Source organism: Narcine bancroftii, chromosome 3 (assembly GCF_036971445.1).
Source record: "Narcine bancroftii isolate sNarBan1 chromosome 3, sNarBan1.hap1, whole genome shotgun sequence".
In the NCBI taxonomy this organism is placed as follows: domain Eukaryota; kingdom Metazoa; phylum Chordata; class Chondrichthyes; order Torpediniformes; family Narcinidae; genus Narcine; species Narcine bancroftii.
In genome coordinates this window covers 5059751-5085514 of record NC_091471.1, presented here as the reverse complement: position 1 = coordinate 5085514, position 25764 = coordinate 5059751, and the positions used below count along the sequence as shown (strand labels likewise).

At 50.2% G+C, this 25764-nt stretch overlaps 1 protein-coding gene across 12 annotated transcripts in view; it reads right to left on the bottom strand.

Annotated features, from left to right (window-relative positions):
* dysf (dysferlin, limb girdle muscular dystrophy 2B (autosomal recessive)) overlaps positions 1–25764 on the bottom strand; it is a 444465-nt gene that overhangs the window by 120865 nt on the left and 297836 nt on the right. For 6 of the 12 annotated variants that reach the window (XM_069923420.1, XM_069923428.1, XM_069923419.1 and 3 more), the window contains 8 exons: positions 25461–25634; positions 25245–25335; positions 24060–24137; positions 22066–22247; positions 10679–10819; positions 10208–10237; positions 6934–6957; positions 695–736 (listed from right to left, as the gene is read on the bottom strand). In XM_069923420.1, coding sequence (XP_069779521.1) covers positions 695–736; positions 6934–6957; positions 10208–10237; positions 10679–10819; positions 22066–22247; positions 24060–24137; positions 25245–25335; positions 25461–25634 — 762 coding nt within the window. The remainder of the gene's footprint in view (positions 1–694; positions 737–6933; positions 6958–10207; positions 10238–10678; positions 10820–22065; positions 22248–24059; positions 24138–25244; positions 25336–25460; positions 25635–25764) is intronic. The other 6 variants (XM_069923430.1, XM_069923427.1, XM_069923423.1 and 3 more) reach the window with 5 other exon arrangements.

The window sequence follows — 25764 nt, the reverse complement described above, 5'->3', positions numbered from 1 at the left end:
GGGAGAGGGGTGTGTGTGTTTGGGGGAGGTGGGTGTGTGTGTGAGAAAGAGGTGTGTCTCTCTCCAGTATCACTTCACTTGAGTGAGAGAGAGAGAGAGGGGGGGAGGGAGAGAGAGTGAGAAGGGGAGAGGGAGAGAGAGAGAGGGGGAGGGAGATAGAGAGGGAGAGAGGGAGGGGGAGAGGGGAGGAAGAGGGAGAGAGGGGAGAGAGAGGGAGAGAGAGGGAGGGGGAGAGGGAGAGAGGGGGGAGAGAGAGAGAGAGAGGGAGATATAGAGAGAGAGGGAGAGAGGGAGGGGGAGAGGGGAGGGAGAGGAGGAGAGAGGGGAGGAGAGGGAGAGAGGGGGAGGGAGAGGGAGAGAGGGGGAGAGAGAGGGAGAGAGAGGGAGGGGGAGAGGGAGAGAGGGGGAGAGAGAGGGAAAGAGAGGGAAAGAGAGAGAGAGTGTTTAAGTATGCCAGTAAAACACAGGGAGGTTAATGGATCCGGGAGAAGCCTAACACACGAGGACACATGTTGAGAGAGAGCAAACGTCTTCACTCAGCCAAACACAGTTAAGATTACAGGTAGTGAGAGGGTGATGGAAGATATCAGGCTTTAAGGGCTGAAATTTCAGTAAAATGATTTTATTTAGCAGTCTGTATGAGAAGCAAACATGTAAAGAAAATCAAGAGGGAGAGACAGGTGAGTATCTGTACCCATCTGAGCAGACTCTCGGTGAAGAAGTCAGGAACACACAGCTGACGGCCCCATTTCAGAGGGAGGATTTTGGAGGAAATCACAGAGAAAATCGTTAAGAACATCAGAACTGGAAGCTCAAGACACAAAATATATCCTCGGAAAAATTGCGTGAGTTTGGTTCCCATTTACTCCCCTCGGCTCTGACTCTCATCCACAGCCTGGAATCTGCCTCCCACATTGACCCTTGACCTTTAACCCTTCCTCATCCCTCCTGTCCTTCTGCTTCCTCCACGCCCTCCATCCTACCAACACCTTTAGAAGGCGACCACCTTCACAAACATTTTTTTGGGAAGCTTTTCCCTCTCCAGGCCCTTTCCCTCAAAATCAAGGCTGAATTTCAAGCAGTGCTATTTCCCGGTACATTTTTAAGAAAAGGTCCATTCCAGGATGTGACCTTGGTGACATTTTGTTCTCCCAGGTGATGAGCAAATGCCTCCTTTGGTCGCTTGTCCCCGAGGTATGGGAGCGCTCACGGTGTGGGGAGGGAGTTCCAGGATTTCAACCCAGGCACGGGGGATGGAACAGCGAGTTAGTTCCACGGAAGGCAACTCCTGTGGTGAGGGGGGGGGCCGGGAGGTAGGTGTGTGTTTCACCCACACGTTTGCTCCCCTCGCCCTTCAGCTGGAGGGGATGGTGGGTTTGCAAGGAGACGCCTGAGGATTCTCAGGGCTGCAGTTCCCGCCCAGACTGGTGCCGATGTGCCTGGGTGGTGGAGTGAGTGATGGGTGTGGACGGGAGGGTGAAGGGAAGAGGGTCCATTGAACGGGCTGGGATGAGCGAACAGCGAGAAGCTGGACGGTCTCAGCTGGTCAGGCAGCATCCGCAGAGAGAGATGGTTGGTCAACGTCTCGAATGGGGACCCCTTGTCGAGATTGACATGTGCCATTGAAGCTCAATAAAGGATTACGACCCAAAGCGATGGCCATCCCTCTTCATGGATTCTGCCTTACCCTCCAATCTCTCTTTGTCCACTCGCGAGTCCACCATCAGCACCTCTTGCGTTTCTTTCACTAAACGGGAACGCCTTCAGAGGCTTGTTCCACACTCCCAACACTCTTTTCGTGAAGAAGTTCCCCCTAAACTTTTCATCTTTAACCCTTTACCCATGTCCTCTCGTCCTTGTCACACCCAACCTCAGTGGGAAAAGCCTACTTGCATTTATTCTATCTACTCGATGCTCACACTAACCGTCCATATTTAAGAAACAAAATATATTTATTAATTTGTATATATGAATACTTGTCCTGCAGCTGAAGCATTCGTCCGTATGTGTGTTACATCTGACTGTGCGTTTGCATTTTGAACCGAGGACCGGAGAATGCAGTTTTGTCAGGTTGTACAATCAGATGATAATAAACCTGACTTGACTTTCAATTCTGTTCACAATTTTGCACACCTCCAGGAGGTTGGAGAGGATCTCCGTCGCCCTGCTGAACTCACATCCAGAATCAACCTTTGGTTGAGATGAGAAGAGAACTCTGGAGTGGAGAGTCTCAAAGGTTCACCACCTCTTGGTGAAGACCTATCTCTGCTTCTCACTCCTAAATGGCCAATCCATTATTCCAACTTTGTGACCTTTCCCCCGAATTCCTCCTTCCCACCAAGATGACGGAACCTTGGTCCCTTGCCCACAGTTTTATCAGCAGAATAGATTGGCACAGACTAGAAGGGCTGAAGGGCCTGTTTTTGTGCTGTGGTGTTCTATGCTTCTAAGGATAACTAATGTTTTGGGCCTGGAATCCTTCATCAGGGAAAGTCTTCCCCCACCTTCTCCTCCCACCCCACTGTGACCAACCTTCTTCCTTCTATCTTGCCTATTCCTTTTATACATTTATAAGATACCGCCTCCCCCCCAATCCTGCTGAACAACACTGAGGGTGCTGTTGGGTTTCATCACCACAACTCCAGATCAAGGGCTCACCCACGCAGCCATGATATTGCCTGTGACAAGCCCCACCCTGTGATGTGTTCCCAGGCCACCTGCAGGGCTGATTGCCTGCACTCCTGACAGCCCCCCCCTCCTTGCATTTGTCACCTCTAGCTCCACCCATCTACCCCCCAACCCCCCCCCCACCCGCCGACGATCTCCGCACTCTTTCCGCTCATCCCCCTTGCCCAAGTTCTGATAGTCGAGCTCCTACGTTCTCTCTCTCTCTCCTTGTCCCATCCTTTCCACTTCAGTCAGCCTGGACTCAGGGAATCCATTTACCCAATCCTTCGCAAGGGTGAGCCTTTATTCCCCTCCTCTCTCATTTACCCTTGTGCTATCAATGCATGCTCTGGATCCCCGTCCTGAAACCGCTTCCCCGAAATCCTATTGCACTCTCTCTCTCTCATCCACAAGTAAAAGCACACTAACACAATACTGGAGAAACTCAGCTGGCCAAAGATTGTCCTTTATGTAGCGAAGATAAAGGTCCAGAACCAACCTTTCAGACTTGAGCCCTTCATCAAGGTTTGACTTTATTTTGGGAGAAGCCTCTTTGGTTTCAGCCAAGTCATGAATTAAGCCCTGAATCTCAGAGGGTCATGGAGTTGGACAGCAGAGAACTGGAGGCAGCAAGGTTGGAGCCACGCCTTTACAGCGCCAGTGATCAGGAGTGGATGTACGTCCTCCCTGTGTCTGTGTGAGTTTTCCCCGGGGGGGACTCCAGTTTCCTCCCACCGTTCGAAACGTACTGGGGTTAATGGGGTGTAAATTGGACAGCACAGACTCATAGGGCCGAATCAACCTGTTAAAGTGCTGTATATCTAAACTAACATTAAGAAATTAAGAACAGCCCTTCGACCCAACTCATCCATACTGACCAAGTTGGCATTTGGCTCACATCTCTGCAAACCCCCTCCTATCTGCATATCTGGCCAAATTTGGAATATTGTGTGCAGTTTTGGTCGCCGAATTACAGGAAGGATATAAACAGTATAGAGAGAGTGCAGAGGAAGTTTCCAAGAATGTTGCTGGGGTTTCAGGGAATGGTTGAGCAGGCTGGGACTTTATTCCCTGGAGCGTAGAAGGTTGAGGGGTGATTTGATCGAGGTATTCAAAATGATAAGGGGGACGGATAGAGTCAATGGGGACAGGCTTTTTCCACTGAGAGTGGGGGAAATTCAAACAAGAGGGGATATGGATTGAGAGTAAAAGGGGAGAAGTTTAGGGGAAACATGAGGGGGAATTTCTTCACGCAGTGGTGGTGGGAGTGTGGAATAAACTTCCGGCAGTAGTGGTAGAAGCGAGATCGATGTTAATATTCAAGGAAAAATTGGATAGGTACATGGATGGATGTAGGGCTGAATGCGGGTCAGTGGGACTGGGTGGGAGAAGATGTTCGGCACGGACTAGTAGGGCCGAACTGGCCTGTTGCCGTGCTGTCTTTTGTACATTGTAATTGTTTCTCTAGCTTCCTCTGATACCGACTTTTCCTGCACCTTAATGAACGGCTCAAGCCCGGAACAGTGGTTTATGCATCTTTATCTTTGCAGACCTGCTGAGTTTCTCCAGCGTCGCCTTTTTACTTCCACCACGGTGTCTGCAGACTTCCCGTGTTTTACTCCAGTCCACACCATGAGATCTTTCAGCTGCTTGTTCACAAGGAGCACTGCCCTCTCCTGCACAATTCTCCTCTTCTGGCACGCAGGAAAGACCCAAATTTCCAACCCACGTCAAGAAGGTTCACAGAGTGCAGCAAGTCCCAAAGCACTGAAGTCTTGAAGAGATTCTTGTTCCAACTGGAGGAAACTCCCCCCCTGGCCCCCCCTCCCCACCCTCCCCCACCACCTCACTGCTCGGGAGAGATGGAAACATTTCAGACTTCCTTCATTTCAGCAGGCGGATCCTCCGAGGGCCAGGAGTTTCCATCCACTGTAAAACACAATCCGCTCTTGGTTTGTCAGAAGGCAGCTCGGGGTGGGTGGGGGGGGGGGTGGTGGGATAATGTGGGGGGGGGAGGGTGCGCAGGGAGGAACGTTCACTCCACCTCCCCCGCGCCTCAGTGGCACTGTATCCTGTCCCCTCTGGTGGTGGCTGTGTGCGGAGGGGGGGGGAGGGGTGGAAGTAGGGGTGGCTGTATGGGATGGGAGCTGGTCTGCCCAAGACCACAAGAAATCGCGGAGAGTTCTAAGCATGGCTCAGGCCCTCTCCTCCACCGCCACCCGTCTATAATACCCACTGACATGGAAAGCTGCCAACATCCCACCCCCATCACCCTCTCCTCTCCATCCCCCACTCCCCACCTCTCGTAGGGCAAGAGCTTGAAAATTCTAACCTCCAGATTCGGGGACAGCCTCGTCCTGTCAAACCAAGGCCATCCACTTTGACCCAATACCATCAGTGACAGGGATCACCCAGCGACCAACCATTTCCACTCTGCACCCCATTCCTCGGCCTGTCAAACCGTAAACTGGTGGAGGAACACCTAATGACCCATCTGCGCACTCTCCAACCAGATGCCATAAATGCCGACTTCTCCGGTTTCTGCTGGACCACTCCCCTTTCTCCCCCTCCTCCTCAACCCTCTGTCTCCATTACCCCAGATGTCCACCCCCTTCCCTCTCAATTCACAGAGCCATCCCTGCCCCCTCTGTTTGCTGCTGTGCCCTCCCTCCATTACGTCCTACTTGTGGGACCGTGTTCCTCCCCTTGACCCTCCCCCCCACCATTTTGTCCAGGTGCCTGCCGACATTTTTCCACGCCTCGATGACGGGCTCAAGCGCGAAACCTCAGTTACATATTTTTATATTTGCTGCATAAAGCACTCAGTTTGACCTGCTGAGTTTATCCAGCATTGTGTTTTTCACAAGGCCAAAAGAGCCATTCGGCCGTCGGGTCTGTTGTGCCATTTGGTCGGTATCAGAGGAAACTAGAGAAACAATTACAATGTACAAAAGACATAACCATTTACACCTTCTTTCCTGCTGTTGTCGGACACTTAAATAGTCCTCACATTGGGAAAAGATGATACCTTTGCATATTCAGCTGTATTTTTCCCTACATAGAAACATAGAAGATAGGAGCAGGAGTAGGTCATTCGACCCTTCGAGCCTGCTCCGCCATTCAACGAGATCATGGCTGATCTTAAAGTTCAGTACCCCGTCCCCGCCTTCTCTCCGTAACCTTTAATACCCTTATACTGAAGAAATAGATCTAATTCCCTCTTAAATAGATTTAATGAACCTGCCTCTACTGCCCTCTGTGGCAATGAATTCCACAGATTCACCACCCTCTGGGTCAAGAAATTCCTCCTCATCTCGGTCCTAAATGGTTTGCCTATTATCCTCAAACTATGGCCCCGGGTTCTGGATTTTCCCATCCTTGGAAACATCCCATCTGCATCCACTCTGTCCAGTCCTGCACTCTGTGGGAAGAAGATATTCCCATGCCTGGCCATCCTGATTTTGATGCTCCTCCAGTGGGTCAAAGTGGACGGCCTTGGTTTGACAGGATGAGGCTGTCCCCAAATCTGGAGGTTAGTATTTTCAAGCTCCTGCCCTATGGGGGGAGGGGGGTTGGGGAGGGAGAGGAAAGTGTGATGGGGGTGGGATGTTGGCAGCTTTCCCGTGTCAGCAGGAGTTATAGAGGGTGTCAATGGAGGGGAGAGGGGGTGCGCGAGATGGCCTGAGCCACGCTCAGAACACTCCACGGTTGCTTGAGGTCTTGGGCGGACCAGCTCCCATTCCACACAGCTGAGCTCAACCCACCCCCACTTCCACCCCACTCTGCGCACAGCTGGGGCGCCACCACTGGAGGGGAGGGGATGCAGTGCCACTGAGGTGCAGGGTTCAGGGAGGAGGTGGAGTGAACATTCCTCTCTGCGCTCCCCTCTCCCTCCCTGCATTATCCTACCCCCCTCCCCCCCCCCCCCCCCGAGCTGCCTTCTCACAAGCCAAGAACGGATTGTGTTCCACAGTGGATGGAAACTCCTGGCCCTTGGAGATCCTCCTGCTAAAATGAAGGAAGTCTGAAATGTTTCCATCTCTCCTGCTGTGTGCTGGATTGTATAGGTCCTCAATAATTCTCAGCCTTATTCAACCTATTTCCTTTTTTAATCCCACCCCATGATTCCCAGCCCAACAGGTCTTTTGAAACCAACAGAATTGGACAGGGGACAGGCCATTTGGCCCATCATGAATTCTTGCCCCATCAACTAATTATGGACCTTGTGACACCTCCCATTTCTTGAGAGGTGTCACAAACTCTCACCTCCTTCAGCGTGCTGAACTGGTCCTGACGCCAACAGGATGGATTCGGCAGTTGGTGGGGGGGAGGAGAGAGGGAACTCATTAGTACAAGTAAATTGTTTTACATTTCTGGTGGAAACCGCTGCAATGTCACCCATCCCCTGTGGAGGTCCTGAGGTGTGGAACTGAGGGGTGTTCACAACCACCGGGAGATCAGGGATATTTCATGCACTAGGGGGCCATTTAGCCCAAAGAGTCTGTCAGCACTCAACGCAAACCTCCAAGAATCTTCCTCAACTCCGTCTCTCTGTGATCTTTATATTGCACCCCCCTCTTCCCATACACAACAACACACCCTCACACCAAACCGATCTACCCTACCACACTCTCACGCCCTTCTGCCCACCACACACCAACACACCCTCACACCACACCGATCTACCCTACCACACCCTCATCCCCCTCTCCCCACCACAGACCAACACACCCTCATACCAAACTGATCTACCATACTCGTCACCTCCTTGCCACTTTCAGACGCCCCCTCTCACCTTCACCCTCTCCCCTTCACCCCCGCTCCCTCTGAACCTCGCACCTCTCCCCTCACCCCCCTCCTCCTCACTGCCTCATTCCCTCATCCCCTCTCACCCTTTCCCCCTCTCATCCCTTCCCTCCTCTCCCCCTCTCACCATTTCCCTGCTCACCCTCTGACCCTTACCCCTCTCGCCCTCTCACACTCTGCCCCTCTCACCCTTGTAGCCTGCCTCCTCTCATCCTTGCCCCTCTCACCCTCTCCCCCACACCCTCACCCCCTCTCACCCCTACCTGCCTCACACTTTGCCCGTTCTATCCTTGCCCTCTCTCACAATCTACCCTCAAACCTTTGCCGCTTCTCACCCTTGTTCCTCTAAATTTTCCCCCTCACCCTTATTCATTACCTCTTACTCTCCCCCTCACCCCCTCTCCCCTTCTCACCCTCTCTCCCTCACTCCTCTCCCCTCAACCCCTCACCCCAAACTTCACTCTATCACCCCTTTACTCCTTCACAGCTTCCCTAGCTACCTCATCCCTTACTCCCCCTCATTCCCTCCATCCATCCCTCCCTCGCCCTAACCCCTCACATTTCTCACCTTCTCTTGCTCCTTCCCTTACACACTCACTCCCTCACATCCTCGCCCCCTTATCCCTCACATCTTCTCTTGTTCCCTCGCTCCCCACATCCTCCTTGTTGAGCCTTCTTTACAACACAAGACACACAGAATTTAGAAGAAGGGATGTCTGAAGAGTTGTGGGGAACAGGTGGGGAGGTGGATCTGGGCCCATGGCCTCATCAGCTACAGCCTCCTTACTCAATAACTGATTGGGAGTTGGTATGAACTGTCGGAGAGTTTATGAAAGGAACTTTCCCCTTTGAGGGTGTGTGTTTGGGCATCCGGATCTGAAACAGGGAGTACACACCAACTGCCCTTCCCCTCAGTGCCCGCTGCTATAGAATTAATGGGTGAAAGAGTCACCATTGAGACATATAGCACGGAACGGGCCCAATGGCCCAGCCCTTCCCTGCCGACCAAATGGGCATTCTGGCCATTTACCAACATTTGACCAATTATATTCTGTCCCTTCTGATCCATAGATCTGTCAAAATGTCAGTTGGATGCTGGAATTGTATCCATAAATACATCTTCCTTACCAAACTGGTTCTAGACACGGACCACCGTCTGGGTGAAAAGGTTGCCCCCCTAGTCCCCTTTAAGTGTCTGGTGAGACTTCACGTGGAGAATTGTGAGCAGTTTTGGGCTTCTCATTTAAGAAAGGATGTGCTGACGTTGGAGAGGGTTCAGAGGAGGTTCACAAGGATAATTCCGGGAATGAAAGGGTTATCATATGAGGGGCGTTTGACAACTCTTGGCCTGTACTCGTTGGGATTTAGGACAATGAGGGGGATCTCAATGAAATATTTTGAATGTTGAAAGGTGTGGACAGAGTAGATGTAGAAAGATGGTGGGAGAGTCTTGGACAAGAGGGCACAACTTCAGGAGTGAAGAGCATCCACTTAGAACAGAGATGCGGAGGAATTTCTTCAGCCAGAGGGTGGTGCATCTGTAAAATTTGTTACCACAGGTGGTTGTGGAGGTCAGGTCATTGGGTGTATTTAAGGCAGAGATTGATAGTTCTTGATTAGCCAGGGCATCAAAGGTTATGGGGAGAAGGCCGGGCAGTGGGGTTGAGTGGAAAAATGGATCAGCTCGTGATTAAATAGTGGGGCAGACTCGATGGGCTGAAGAGCCTATTTCTGCTCCTTTGTCTTATGGCTTTAAATCTTTCCCTTCCCCCACAAAACCTGTGCCCTCGAGGGCTGGAATCATCAACTGAGAGAAAACAACTGTGAGCATTCACTTTAGCCACCCCCCTCGTGATATTTAAACCAACAGGATATCCCCTGGAATTCCATGCAGTAAGTAGCTGCAAAACAGAGCAACACACATGCAAGCATGAGATGCCATCCCTGGTCAGTGTGGTGATGTGGTAGGAAAAATCCTCCATATTACAGTTGGCCGCAATTGCAAACCAAAGGGCTGGTCTGTGGGGAATCACAGGGAGGGAGGTGTGGAGATAGCGGAGGGTCATTGAGGGACTTAACAGCATGTCCTTGCATTCAGCTTCAAGCAAAACATACTCGTGATGCTGGAAAATAGGCAGTTTCACCTTGAGAATTATGGTGCAAAATAAGTTCTTCACATCCTCTCACTGTCGGGATGGTGCAGAGGGAGCTTCACTCTGCGTCTGACCCTGGAAGTGTGTGATGGGCCGGTGCGTAGGGAGCTTCACTCTGTGTCTGTCCCCAGGTGTATGTGTGTGATGGGACAGTATTGAGGGAGCTTCACTCTGTGTCTGACCCCAGGAGTGTGTGATGGGAAGGTGTGGAGGGAGCTTCACTCTGTGTCTGACCCTGGGAGTGTGTGATGGGACGGTGCGGAGGGAGCTTCACTCTGTGTCTGTCCCCAGGTGTGTGTGTGTGTGTGTGTGATGGGACAGTATTGAGGGAGCTTCACTCTGTGCCTGACCCCAGGAGTGTGTGATGGGAGGGTGTGGAGGGAGCTTCACTCTGTGACTGACCCTGGGAGTGTGTGATGGGACGGTGTGGAGGGAGCTTCACTCTGTGTCTGTCCCCAGGTGTGTGTGTGATGGGACAGTATCAAGGGAGCTTCACTCTGTGTCTGACCCCAGGAGTGTGTGGAGTGAGTTATCTAACACGAGTGGGTTTGCTTGATGTTAATATCAATGCTCTGACTTACCTCCAGACCTGGGGTATGATGAACTGATTGCTGCGTGCCATAAGAGGACAAAGAAATAGTTGGATGAGATAAGCCCCTCACCCTCACACCCACAGACTTTCCTTTTCACACCCATCTGCTGTCACCATCACCGCTCACCATCCCCAGGCTTTGACACCTCGTTCGTTTTCCCTTCCAAATCCATCCATTGCTACTCCATATTCTCCTCCAACTCACCAATTCCTTTTCCACTTTTCCAATCACCTCAGCCCTGTGCTCCAGAATTCCCTCCTTGAAGCCTTCCATCTCTCCCTCTCCTCCTGAAGCCTTGCCCCTTTCCCCCACCCTTTGCTCACTGCCCTGTAGCTGCCTTGTGCCACCCTCTGCCGCACTTTGACAGCAGTCCTTTCTTCCACTCCCCTTGTCACGGAGCAGTATGTGAGAGCCGCAAGCGGCCGCTGTTGTCGCCGTTTTATTTTGCGTTTCTCGTACCTTCTTCCGACAGATGAGCTCGAAAGCAGCAAGGATTTCGCCTGCGTTCCTGCTTCCTCTGAGCACCGGGTACCAGGCTAGTCTGGGTGAGGTCTGCAGGGAGGGTCTGCAGATACATCGGCCCATAAACTCATCGGCACCCTGAGAAGAAAGCAACATCATGAGCGACAGAAAGTGAGTCACTCTCTCATCTCTTTGGAGTGCAAACTTGATAGAGGTCTACAAGATTCTGAGAGGCAGAGATAGGGTGGGAGGCTAGCGCCTGTTTCCCAGAGCAGGAACAGCAAAACACCAGAGGCCATATGTACAAAGTGAAGGGAGGGAAATTTAGGGGAGACATCAGGGTCTTTTTTTTTTTTTATATATATAAACACAGAGAGTTGTGGGGGCCTGGAATGCCTTCCCAGGGATGGTGGTGGAGGCTGAAACATTAGGGGCATTTAAGAGATTCCTAGACACATAGATGGAAGAAAAATAGAGGATTACGGGGTAGGAAGGGTTTAGAACATTTTTAATGAACATAAGGGTTGTCAGAACATGGAGGGGTGAATAGTCTCTACTGTGCTGTTATGTTCTATGTCTCTGAGACTCTTCCTCTATTCGTCCATCATGGAAACCACCCCCCCCCCCACATTGTCCACAGACGCCGTCTATATCTCCTGCTGCCGAGGGAAAAGCAGCCAATGCACTGAAAGACCCGTCACACCCCAAGAGCGTGAATACGTGCAGCCGCAGCCTTGAAGTGCAAACAGAGAGATGCTGCAGGAAGTCAGCAGGCCTCACCGCATCCAAAGGAGATAAGGATGCATTACCGATGTTTCAGGCCTGAGCCAATCGTCGGTGCTATATCTTTACCTCCGATGGACGCTGCAAGACTTACTGAGTTACTCCCGCATTCCTGTTTCTCTGCATAGACGTTTGTGTTTCACACTAACAAGAATGAAAGAGAGTTTCTTCACCACAGCCATCAGGCTCCTGAATGAACCCCACCACAGTGTTCTCATGCTGCTCTTGCGAATTGACCTCCCTGTTCATTGTAACCCTGTACTCTGTAAATTATGCTTTGTACATGGCTGGATGAATGTTAGAGATAACCTGAAAGACCTTTCTCACTGTTATAGGTCATCTGTAACAAATAAACTTTACATGAATATAAAACTTCTAACCAGCATCTTGTCCTGTGCTATTTCCATGTCTATTTAATCTGTTCATATCGAGAGTTTGGCATTCAATTTGCTTCAATGTTCTGAAGACAGAAAGATAGCTTTATAAATAATCAGGGAATTGACAGGATGCAGAGTTGGGCAGAGAAGTGGCAGATGGAGTTCAATTCGGATAAGTGTGAAGTGATGCACTTCGAAAGGTCAAACCTGAAGGTGAAGTATGTGGTTAATTGCAGGATTCTGATCTGTGAAGGAACAGAGAGATCTTGGGGTTCAGTTCCATAGATCCCTCGAGGTTGCCGGGCAGATTCAGATTTATTGTCAGAGAGCATACATGCCATCATATACAACCCTGAAATTCCTTTTACCTGCCAGCCAGGCAGAATTACCGCTAATTGTTAGTGCAAAAAACTGCACAAAATATATACATGTAAACAAATAAAGAACTTTAAAAAGATAACGAATGTAAACAAACTGACTGTGCAATACATAGAGAATTTAAAAATCAAAGTTGACAAGTCAGAGTCCTTAAATGAGTCCCTGATTGAGTTTGTCGTTGAGGAGTCTAATGGTGGAGGGGGAGCAGCTGTTCCTGAACCTGGGGGTACAAGTCTGTGGTGCAAATACCTCTTTCCTGATGGCAGCAGCGAGAACACAGCGTGTGCTGGGTGGGGTGAATCCTCGATGATTGCTACTGCTCTCCGATGGCAGCTTTTCCCGCAGATGTTCTCGACTGTGGGGAGAGTTTTGCCTGTGATGTTCTGAGCTGCCTTTTGGAGGGATTCACACTCATGAGGCTAAGAACACAGCTCCGGTAGTGATGGAGATTGTGGAGGAGATGTTTTTACCGATCCTCACTGCTTGTGGTCTAGAGGTGATGAAATCCATGATTCAATTAGACAGTGGGGTGTTGAGTTCCAGGTCTTGGAGTTGGTAGGATAGTTAAGAAAGCCTATGGAATACTGACCTTCACAAGTCTGGGGATTGAATTCAAGAGCCGTGAGGTAATGTTGCAGCTCTATAAAACTCTGGTCGGACCACACTTGGAGTATTGTGTTCTGTTCTGGTCACCCCATTACAGGAAGGACAGAGATGCTTTGGAGAGGTGCAGAGGAGATTTACCAGGACGTTGCCTGGATTGGAGAATCCGTGTTGTGCCCATCTTTCTAAACCTACTCTACAATAATCTAACCCTTTCCTCCCTCACAACTATAACCCTATTTTAAATGTCCCCGTTGTACCAGCCTCCACCACCCCCATCAATGCATTTCAGGCCCCCACCACTCTCTGTGCAAAGCAATTACCTCTGACATTTCCCCTAAACATTCATCCACTCACCCTAAACAGATGGTTCTTAACCTTTTCTTTTCCACTCACATAACGCCTTTAGTAATAAAAGTGAGATTACAAAGCTGGAGAAACTCAGCAGGACAAACAGTGTCCAATATACAGCAAAAGTAAAAATACATCACCGACATTTCAGGCCTGAGTCCTTCATAAAGGTATAGAAAAATGTCAGCAGGCATCCGAATAAAAGGGTATGGGGGGAGGGGTGGTCTCAAACGCAGGAGGTGATAGGTGGAGAAGGGAGGGAGAGGACAGCAGCGATCAAAGAGAGGAGGGGGATGGCTGGGTGAGTAGAGAGGGAAGGGGTGGTCAGCTGATGGGAAGGGGAGTGATGGGAGGGATAAGGGTGAGCAGGTTAGCAGAAACCGGAAAGGTTGATGTTAGTGCTGTCCGGCTGGAGAGTGTCCAGACGGAAAATCAGGTTTGTTCCTCCAATTTACAGGTGGTCCTGGTGGGATAGTACCTGAGGCCATGGACAGAAATGTGAAGATGGGAGTGGGGAGCAGAACTGAAACGGTGGGCCACTGAGAGATCCGTGTCACCGATGCGGACAGAGCGAAGGTGCTCAGCGAAGCAAGCTCCCAGTCTGCGCCCGGTCTCTCCAATGTAGAGAAGGCCAGAAAAGGAGCGCTGGATGCAGTAGATTAGTCCTGCAGATACAAAATTGTTGCTTCACATGAAAGGCCTGTTTGGGGCCCCAGATTGTGGTGAGGGAGGAGGTGTGTGGGCGCAAGTGTGGCACCTCCTGCAGCCACAGGGGAAGGTGCCGGGGTTGGGGGTGGGGGTGTGCAGTCAATTAGTGGGGAGAGATGTGTGCAAGAGGGGGTCATAGAGGGAGTGGTGCCTACGGAAGGCAGAGAGGGGAGGAGAGGGGAAGATGTGTCTGGTAATGGGATCCTGTCGTACAACCACTTTAAGTAATTCCTTACTAGCCATAGGTGCTCTGTGGTTAGTAAGGGGTTACTAGAGGTAGTATGTGAGTGGAAAGAAAAAGGTTTGAGAACTTTTGCCCTAGACAGATGCCCTCTGGTATTTGCTGGTTGTCCACCCTATCTAAACCCTCATAATCTTATTCTCCATCCATCAAGTCTCCTCTCATCCTTCATTGCTTCAAAGAGAAAAGCCCTTTCTTTTAGGCTCTAATGCCAGAGTTGACCTGTCAGACCACCCGCAAAATGACCTCTCTCGCTCCCCCAGGTATAACATGATAAATAAACTTAAGATTTAAAAATTCTGGTAAATCTCCACTTTGTATTTTCCCATGAAAACAATCTCTCTTCTTTATGCTCTCCAGAGCTATTCACAGGGATTTCAGCTGTGGTCTACCAAAGCTCCGCATAGTTGCCGCATGATCTCAGCCTTGTCATCCTCCACTGTTCCCCCTTGATATTTCACCACCCTTTCTTCTCAGGCAACCATTCCAGGGAATGGGAAAATTCTTTCACGTGGAAAGGGTGATTTAGTCACTGAACCAGCCAACCGCGGGATCGTCATCCATTCAAAGTTGCGTCAGAGCAAGGAGCTACCAGCCAGGGGGACTGCAACTCTCTCCCGCCTCCCCCCACTTCTCCTGGAAGACTTCCCACGTACCCGCGGCTCTCCGCGTGAACAGGCCGCCCTTCTGGTCCATTTTAAATGTTTCTTTTTTCACTTTCAATCTACATTCAAATAAACTCGATAAATTTTCGTCCTAACTGTTCCATATCTCTCTCTTGGCTTGGCTTCGCGGATGAAGATTTATAGAGGGGGTAAACGTCCACGTGAGCTGCAGGCTCGTTTGTGGCTGACAAGTCCAATGCGGGACAGGCAGACACGGTTGCAGCGGTTGCAGGGGAAAATTGATGGGTTGGGGTTGGGTGTTTGGTTTTTCCTCCTTTGTCTTTTGTCAGTGAGGTGGGCTCTGCGGTCTTCTTCAAAGGAGGTTGCTGCCCGCCGAACTGTGAGGCGCCAAGATGCATGGTTGGAGGCGATATCAGCCCACTGGCGGTGGTCAATGTGGCAGGCACCAAGAGATTTCTTTAGGCAGTCCTTGTACCTCTTCTTTGCTGCACCTCTGTCACGGTGGCCAGTGGAGAGCTCGCCATATAACACAATCTTGGGAAGGTGATGGTCCTCCATTCTGGAGACGTGACCCACCCAACGCAGCTGGATCTTCAGCAGTGTGGACTCGATGCTGTCGGCCTCTGCCATCTCGAGTACTTCGATGTTAGGGATGAAGTCGTTCCAATGAATGTTGAGGATGGAGCGGAGACAACACTGGTGGAAGCGTTCTAGGAGCCGTAGGTGATGCCGGTAGAGGACCCATGATTCGGAGCCGAACAGGAGTGTGGGTATGACAACGGCTCTGTATACGCTTATCTTATCTTTGTGAAGATTTTTAGTTAGTTTTTTTTCCAGAATCTTTTGTGTAGTCTTCCAAAGGCGCTATTTGCCTTGGCGAGTCTGTTGTATATCTCGTTGTCGATCCTTGCATCTGATGAAATGGTGCAGCCGAGATAGGTAAACTGGTTGATCGTTTTCAGTTTTGTGTGCCCGATGGAAATGTGGGGGGGCTGGTAGTCATGGTGGGGAGCTGGCTGATGGAGGACCTCCGTTTTCTTCAGGCTGACTTCCAGGCCAAACATTTTGGCAGTTTCCGCAAAACAGGACGTCAAGCACTGGAGAACTGGCTCTGAATGGGCAACTAAAGCAGCATCGTCTGCAAAGAGTAGTTCACGGACAAGTTGCTCTTGTGTTTTGGTGTGAGCTTGCAGGCGCCTCAGATTGAAGAGACTGCCATCCGTGCGGTACCGGATGTAAACAGCGTCTTCATTGTTGAGATCTTTCATGGCTTGGTTCAGCATCATGCTGAAGAAGATTGAAAAGAGGGTTGGTGTGAGAACACAGCCTTGCTTCACGCCATTGTTAATGGAGAAGGGTTCAGAGAGCTCATTGCTGTATCTGACCCGACCTTGTTGGTTTTCGTGCAGTTGGATAACCATGTTGAGGAACTTTGGGGGACATCCGATGCGCTCTAGTATTTGCCAAAGCCCTTTCCTGCTCACGGTGTCGAAGCCTTTGGTGAGGTCAACAAAGGTGATGTAGAGTCCTTTGTTTTGTTCTACATTCAAATAAACTCGATAAATTTTCGTCCTAACTGTTCCATATAACCATATAACAATTACACTACGATAACAGGCCACATCGGCCCTTCTAGTCCACACCAATTTACATGAAACACCACTAGTTCCACCTACCACTCCCTTGCCCATAACCCTCACATCCATGTACTCACCAACCTCCTCCTAAATGACAGAATTGACCCTGCCGCAACCACCTCTTCAGGAAGATCATTCCACTCAGCCACCACTCTCTGAGTGAAGAAGCATCCTCTTATATTACTCCTATTAGTTTTGCCCCCTAACCCTTAACTTATGACCCCTTGTACCAATTTCCCCTACCCTCAGGGGAAAGAGCCTATTCGCATCTACTCTATCTATTCCCTTCATAACTTTAAATACCTCTATCAAATCCCCTCTCAACCTTCTATGCTCCAACAAATAAAGCCCCAGTCTACTCAGTCTTTCCCCATATTCTAGATACTGCAAATATTTTAATGTGAGACACACAGTGGACACAGCGCCAATCCTTCTCTCACATTCCCTCCCTCTTCTGAAAACTGCCTCCAACACAAAGCCAACTCCACACCCAATTGGCCTGGACCCTGTGTTATCGAGTGTCCCGGACTAGACCACCAGACTGGAGAAATACAATGATCGGGGGCATCTAACTGGAGAGTTCTTTCCCAGAGGAACGAAGGGCAGAATACCCCCTTGTGAGGTATCTGGTGAATCCTTGGCCTGATCCATTCTCCTGGGAGGGGCCTGAGCTATAGGGAGAGGTGGAGCAGGCTGGGGCTTTATTCCTTGGAGTGCAGGAAGATGAGTGGGTGGGTACAAAATAGAGGTGGACAAAATCTTGAGAGGAATAGTTCAGGTGAATGCAGAGAGTCTTTTGTCCAAATTAGCGGAAATCGGTAACCGGAGTTTAAGGGGCGGTGAGAGAGATTTAACAGGTACCAGAGGGGAGGCTTTCTGTAAAAACACAGTACATGGTGGAGGAACTCAGCCGTCCATGAGCGGTGAAGATATAAAGCCAACGTTTCAGGCCTGAGCCCTTCATCAACGTAGAAGTAAAAAGCAGGCAGGCATCTTAATAAAGAGTGAGAGAGGAAGGTGGAAGGATGGGATGAGGAGGAGTTCAGATCAACAGATAAACGGTGTTAATTGGATATGATAAGAGGAAAGGTGAGAATTGATTTTGTGAAAGGAGATGGAGGGAAAAGGGAAGAGCGAGCGAGCTAGAGGAACGGAGACAGGGGATTGGGGGGGGGGTGTTCAATGGAAATTGGAGAAGACAATGTCAATGCCATCTGATTGGAGGATCACCAGACGGAAGTGGAGGGTATCCTTCAATTGTTCCTCCATTGCCAGGATTCGAGGGCCTGAGCTATGGGGAGAGGTTGAGCAGGCTGGCGTTTTATTCCTTGGAGCGCAGGGGGGATGAGGGAATGATCTCACAGAGGTGGGCAAAATCATGAGGAATAGATCAGGCAAAGGGGGAGATTCAAACTAGAGGACATGGTTTAAGATTGAAGGGGGAAAATTATAAGGGGAACATGAGGGGAAATTTCTTTACGCAGAGGGTGGTGGGGATGTGGAATGAGCTTCCGGCAGACGTGGTCGAGGCGGGATCATTGGTTACATTTAAGGAAAGACTGGATCGTTACATGGATAGGAGGGGACTAGAGGGGTATGGACCGGGTGCTGGTCAGTGGGACTAGGAGGGTAGCGATTTGCTACAGCATGGACTAGTAGGGCCGAACTGGCCTGTTCTGTGCTGTAAATGGTTATATGGTTATATAGTTATATAGTTAAACACAGAGTCTTCTGCTCCAGAGCAAGTGACTCGGTAACCAGAGGACATGGGTTTTAGGTGGGGGTGGTGGGTGGGGAGAGTGATTTAACAAGAACTTGAGGAGTAATGCTTTTACACAGAGGGTGGTGGGTGCATGGAACGGGCTGCTGAAGGAAGTACTTGAGGCAGGGACTATTGCGCTGAACGTGGCAGAGGTTTGCATAGTTGTAGCACGATCTCTACCCAAGGACAGCATGGTTAGCGCGACGCTGTTACAGTGCCAGTGATCCGGGTCCAGATACGGCGCTGTCTGTATGGAGCTTGTAAATTCTCCCCGTGTCTGCGTGGGTGTCCTCTGGGGGCTCCGGTTTCCACCCACCTTCCAAAATGTACCAGGGGGCTTGTAGGACAATTGGGTGTCATTGGGCGGCACAGGCTGGTGGGCCTGTAACCGAGCCGTCTGTCTAAATTTTAAAAATGTATAAATCTGTCCTCCGGTTCTTCCCCTTGGTTGTTTCACCAGCCTTTCCTCGAAGCTAGCCTCTCCTGGACTCGGGGAATGGGGAAATTTCTTTCACGTGGAAAGGGTGATTTCGTTGTTTAACCAGCCAACTGTGGATTCCCCTCGGTTTAAAACTGAGTCAGTGCAAGCAATGAGGTTGTGTCAAGAGGAATGCCCAGATCTCGGCCAACCATTCCTTTGTGGTGGGGAATTTGCAAAATGTACAGAAATAACATAGAGATTATTTTCATTCCGAGGTAGAACTCACATTGCATCCCCAGCCAAACCCTCAAGAATAAGTCCAGACAACGCCACCACTGACCCAGCACCTCGCTTTTATTCTTCAACTATCAATTCCGTGGATGTTCCCTGCAGTGTGGAGGGAAGGTTTTGCATTTCTGTGATGCCTCTCACACTCTCAGAGCTCAACAGCTTCACCCCGCATACGTATAATGGGACTGTGGGTCTAAATAGCTGGCTCTTGTCCACAGTTAACAGAATCTCCATGGGCTGAATGGCCTCCTGCTATCCCAGTGTAACAAGATCTTAATGGGCTGAATGGCATCCAACTGTCACTGTGTTACAGGTTCTTGAGGTGCTGAATGGCCTCCTACTATTCTGGTGCAACAGGATCTCGAGGGGTTGAGTACCCCCCAGCTATCCCAGTGTAACAGTATCTTGAAGGGCCGAATGGCATCTTACTGTCCAAGCGGAACAGGATCTCATGGGGCTCAGTGTTACAAGCTTGTTGGGATGAATGTCTTTCTACTATCCTTGTATAACAGGATCTCAAGGGGCTGAATGGACTCCTCAAGCCATGGAATCATGGAGGTACAGCACAGAGACAGCCATTCAGTCCAACTTGTCCATGGTGACCATGTTGCCTCCCATTGTTCCGTGTTTGGCCTCTGTCATTTTCACCCTTCCCTCAGAATCAGAATCAGGATTAATTTGTCATGAACAAGTCATGAAATTCGCGTTTTGTGGCAGCGTCGTAGTGTAAACATTCATATTATAACCATCACACAACATAAACTATATAAAAAAATTAAAATAATAGTGCACAAAAAGTAAGGCCGTGTCTTTGGTTCATTGATCATTGAGCACGGACCCGTTCAAATGTCTTCAAAACATCATGAACGTCCCTTCCTCTGGCAGCTCGATTCATACACCCACCTCCCTCTGCATGAAGTGCCTCTCAGGCTGGTTTAAATCTCTTCCCTCTGACCTTAACCCCACACCCTCTAGTTTTAGACTCTCCATGACACTGTGTGGCAGGGTCAAGGGGTGGATAAGAACATGAGAAACAGGAGCAAGAGGCGGCCATCCAGTCCATCGAAGCCTGCTCCGTTATTCAATGAGATCATGGCTGATCTGATGATCGGCTCATCTCCACCGACCTGTCTTTTCCCCATGTCCCTAATTCCCAAACCTTGCTTTAAATATCTTTACTGAGGTCGCCTCCACTGCTTCAATGGGCAGAGAATGCCACAGATTCACCACCCTCTGGGAAAAGCAGTTTCTCCTAATCTCCCTCCTAAATCTACTCCCCTAGATCTTGGGGTTATGTCCCCTAGTTCTGGTCTCCCCCACCAATGGAAACAACTTACCTACCTCAATCTTATCCATGCCTTTCATAATTTTATATATGTCTCTATAAGATCCCCTCTCATTCCTCTAAATTCCAGTGAGTGCAGTCCCAGATGACACAATCTCTCCTCATAGGCCAACCCCCTCATCTCTAGAATCAACCTGGTGAACCTCCTCTGCAACATCTCCAAAGCCAGTACATCCTTCCTCAAGTATGGAGACCAGAACTACACGCAGGACACCAGATGTGGCCTAACTGGTACCTTGATCAGTTGCAGCATGACCTCCCTGCTCTTAAATTCAATCCCGCTAGCAATGAAGGCAAATACTCCATTGGCCTTCTAAATAACCCATTGTACCTGCAAACCAACCTCTTGCGATTCATGCACAAGCCCTTCCCAACATGCTGCAATTGCATGCCATTTAGATAATTATCGGATCTTCCTTCCAAAGTGGATAACCTCACATTGACCAATATTGTTCTCCATCTGCCAGACCCTTACTCACTCACTTGACCTACCTATATCTCCCTGCAGACTCTCCGTATCCTCTGCACTATTTATTTTCTACTGAATTTGGATGCGGTGAAAATTCAGACCTCGGATGTGCAAAGGGACCTGGGTGTCCTCGTGCAGGGAAACCTAAAGGTTAATGACCAGGTGGGATTGGTAGTGAAGAAAGCGAATGCTATGTGTGCCTTCATTTCAAGAGGAATAGCGTACAAGAGTAAAGAGGTGGAGATGAGGCTCTATGGGGCACTGGTGAGACCTCATTTGGAGAACTGTTTAGTTTTGGGCCCCCTATCTTAGAAAGGATGTGATGTTGTTGGAGAGGATACTAGGATGATTCCTGAAATGCAAGGGCTAACGTACGAGGAGCATTTGGCAGCTCAGTCTGGACGGTTGTTTTCATTGGAGTTTAGGAGAATGAGAAGAGATCTCATAGAGACATTTCGTATTTTGAAAGGTTTAGATAGGGTGGATGTGGGTAAGATGTTTCCCTTGGTGGGTGAATCGAGGACAAGGAGTCATAGTCTGAAAACGAGAGGTTATCCACATAAAACAGAGATTAGGAAGAACTTCTTTAGCTGGAGGGTCGTGGATCTATGGAACTCGCTGCCGCATACAGCAGTGGAAGCCAGATCACTGGGACTATATAATAGACAAATATCCCATTAGTGAGGGCGACAAGGGATATGGGGAAAAGGCTGGAAATTGGAAGTAGCTTAGTGTAGATTTACAGAACAGACTCGATAGGCCGAGTGGCCTGGTTCTGTCCTTTGCCTTGTGATCTTGTGAATTTAGTGTCATTAACAAACTTAGAGATGCTACATTCTGTGCATCTGCAGACGCCATGATTGTAGTTAAAAACACAACGAAATGCCGGAGGAACTCAGCTGGTCTTTTCAGCGTCCATAAGAGACAAAAGCCAACATTTCAGGCCTGAGACTTTCTTCAAGGAATGAGCAGAATGAGGCAGAAGCAGAAAGTCTCCAAATACAGACAGTGCCAGCTAAGGGAAGGGGTCGAGGCCAAGGAAATGTCTTCATTGGATGTGATAAGCAGAGAGGTGGGTGTTTACCATGTCTGTATGAAGCGAGACAGAGAAAAGGGAAAGAGACATTAGACTTTGTCCTCTCTTCCAAATCGTATATGTACATCCTGAACAGTCGTGGGCCCAGCACCAACCCTGGCGGTATCCCACTCACCACCAATTGTACCCCCCCATCTCTAGAATCAATCTAGTGAATGTCCAAGGCCTCAAGAAAGGAGAGCAGAGCTGCACATGGGACTCACCAGGACCTTGTACAGTTGTATCAGAACCTCCCTGCTCCTAAATGCAACCTCTCTAGGGATGGCCCTTCTCCCATCACTAATGATGGTACTCACATAGGTGTCGTGGTCAAACAGCTCCACTACAATGTCCGGGGGGTTCGTGGCGATGACCTCGGGGCTGCCAAATATCTTGACTTCATGAAAGATCAGTGTCTGGTCCCAGGTGGGGTTCAAGGTGCCCTTGATGGTTACCGTAGCCTGGCTCTGGTGCAGGAACGAGACGATTGCATACGGGTCTGCAAAAGGACGCGAGACAGACAGTATTTTTTATGACTTTATTCAACTACAACATTTCAAACACAAAACACAGACGGAGCTACAACAGAAACCAAGAACCACCATAACATATGGCAACAAACCATGAGAGGCAGTAATTACGACTACCTCTCTATTACACAGTGTCACACATCAAATTAAAACACGATGTTCGTCATCATCCACAAGCACGATCCCTTGGGGGACCCACTATTCCCTGAACTCAGCCACTGTCCCCTCGGACACTGCGTGTTCTCTCTCTAACACCACACGGGTCCGGACATAATCCCGAAAGATGGCAGGCAGCCAGCTCTCCCCACCCCCCCCTCAACCGCCCACCACCACAGCCCGGTGAATGGCCAGTTTCGCCAAACCCGACACAAAAGAGATCCACTGAACACCTGGCCCCCTCCCACACCGGGCGGCCGAGAGATGGACAGTCAGTCAGGAAGCTGTCAGGTCACAGGGTCGGACATCAAAATGGTCAGTCCGTGGCCTCGGGCCCAGGCTATCCACATATCGGACGAACATCACCTAACACATGAGGTAAAACACGAAAGTCTGCAGTCACCGTGGTTGAAGTAAAAACACAATTCTGTAGAAACTCAGCAGGTCAAACAGTGTATTTTATATTAGCAAAGATAAAGATACATAACCATCGTTTCAGGCTTGAGCACTTCATCTAGGTATAAGCAAAATGTTGGCAGGCGCCCAAACAAAATGGTGGAGGAAAGGTGGGGCAGTCCCACAGGCAGGAGGGAGGGAGACAGGGCACATCAGCAAACGGGGGAGGGAGGGTGGCTCAGTGAATGGAGAGGAAAGGGGGTGGGGAGCTGGAGGCAGAGGAATGGGGAAGGGTGGGCGAACAGGGAGTGGACTAGCAGAAACCGGGGAAGTCAATAGGCACTTCCAACCTGCCTTGAAAGGATCCGACCCGATCAGCGGGCTTCTAAATCCACCGGGTCCCTGCCCTACCTCGGAGGTCGACAGGGAACCCAGTTAAACCTACCTAGGTCGCATCCACCGGCAACTGATCCGGCTATTCCGGTGTCGTCAGCACTTGCAGGCATGCATCACCAGGCTGCGTGTGGGCACCAAGATCAAATGTAGAGGAGGAACTCGGAAAAGGGAACATTAGAACATGGTCTGAACAAGCTTCCCAGGGAGAGTAAGGTTAAAATCTTTTACTTCACGTCATCCAGTGAGTGTGTGATGCATCTTTGCAAGATCTCCCTTACATTGCCTGGTTAGGGATTTAATGGGGTGATTTTTCCCTGCGGATTAAAAGATCCTGGGAACACCTTTGAGCTATTAAATGTGCCTGGGTCCCAGGAGGGCTACCCAGCTACAGCAGTTTAAAAGAGCCTAATGTTAATGCCATCCTGTTGGAGAGGGTCCAGACAGGAAAATCAGTCTTGGTGGGGCAGTTCATGAGGCCGTGGACAGACATGTCAGTGTGGGGGGGGGGGGGGGGGGTAAAACCTAATGCATAATGATTGACTAAGATCCTCCAGCATGTTTTGTGTCTTCACTACAATCAGGGGGCCCGCAGACCTTTGTGTTTCACTCCAGTCTTGAATTCATCCATTGGCCCAATGACCCCATCGACCCCAAATGTTTTAGAGGCTTGGAGGAAACCAGAGCCCCCCCCCCCCCCCCCCACCCAGGGAAAAGCCCATATGGGTCGCGGGAAGAACGTACAAACACTTGAGGGACAGCGGCGGATTCGATCCTGGGTTGTGGCTGCTGAGGTAACTGCATCACAACCCACCATTTCTGGAGCAGAGACCTACCAGAGAAACTGTCCTTGTCCATGGCGATCAGATCCCTGGCTTGGTACAAGTAGCACCGCAAGTGATATCTCGATCCACCTGAGGACAACACAGCGGTCAGTGAACCATGGCAAGATGGAATCTTGTGGTGGCTTCTTCACTCCGTGTTGAGGTGGGGTCAAGGGACTGGGTTTGGTTTCACCTGGTGGTGATGGTAGCTCAGGCTGGGATGGTCTGATAACAAAACAAGGACGTGACAAAGATGGGTGCAACAAGGTGTTCACATCTGGATTTCCCCATCTTCAGATCCTTCAGTTCTCCACATCCAGACATCCAGCGATGTATCCAGCAATCTTCCCGGCTTTCAACTATTCAGCACCTCCCCCCACCCACCCCACATACATCTTGGAGGGGGGGTGTGGGTAAGTGATTCCAGAGCTATTGTGCTGCGAGAGGTGGGGCATATAACTAGCCCCCACAGAGAGGGAAGAGTTTATGGAGGGAAGTTGGAGAGAGTGGAAGGAGGCTGGTGTGGACAGCAGCAGGTGCCACTCCCTAAGCTATCATGGAACAGTTGGGCCGAAAGCCCTGCAGCTGAATTCCATTGGTGAACCATGTGTGCTGTGGGGGGATGTGTGGGTGTGGAGACTCTGGTGCCCATGGAGAGGGCAGGACAGGCAAGAGTGATGGACCAATACCTGACAACACGCAGCAACGGGCAACTGGATGTAGGGGTGGATAGTGGGGACTCCCATGCTCACACACTCAGGCTCCCACTATATGCACACTTGCGCGCGCGCGCACACACACACACACACACACACACACACACACACACACACACACACACACACACACACACACACACACACACACACACACACACACACACACACACACACACACACACACACCAAATGCACACACAGGCAAAAAAAACGTACTCACACACACATACTAACACACACACAGTTTCACGCATGCACACATACACACACATGCACACACATACAGTCTCCCACACACAGTCGCCAACCACGCACAGTCACACACCATACTATCATACATAAACACATACAGTCACACACACACACATACACATGCACACAAACCTTCAGCTCACACCAATGTCCCCCTTCTATAACCCAGTTTGCTCTCCCCTCCGTGTGCTGCCAAAGGAGGGGGGAGGGGGGTTACAGCACTCACTGTCAAATATGCAGGAGACGGTCGGGGTGTTCACGCCCAGGTTGAGAGCTGACACTGTCCTCTCCTCATTCTTGTCCTCTGTAACACCTCCCTGCAGAGTAGAACAGGAGCAACCTCAGCATGGACCTCGACACAAAGCCAAGCTCCTGGAACCGGGAACGTTGAGGTCGAGTCGCGGGTCGGGTCAGGGTGTTGGAGGTCGGGTCAGGCACTCACCAGCGCTCCCTCCAGGGCGAAGACAGCTGAGGGGCCGGCCTTCTCCAGTGGCTCCATCCTCCGTCTCCAGCGCCGACGTCGGAATGTGTCCGTCTTCCGCTGCTTCAGATGGAACCGCCAGCCGAACAGCGAGGCATATTCCCAGCCCTCACCCTCCACATCCACTGATTTTGTCTGGGTTGGGAGAGAGCAGAGCTGGTCAGGACTGTACCCCTTCAACACAAGGCGACATAGGCCATTCAGCCCACAGGGGAGAGCAGAGCCATTCAAGACAGTACCCCTCCCACACCAGGTGGTACAGCAT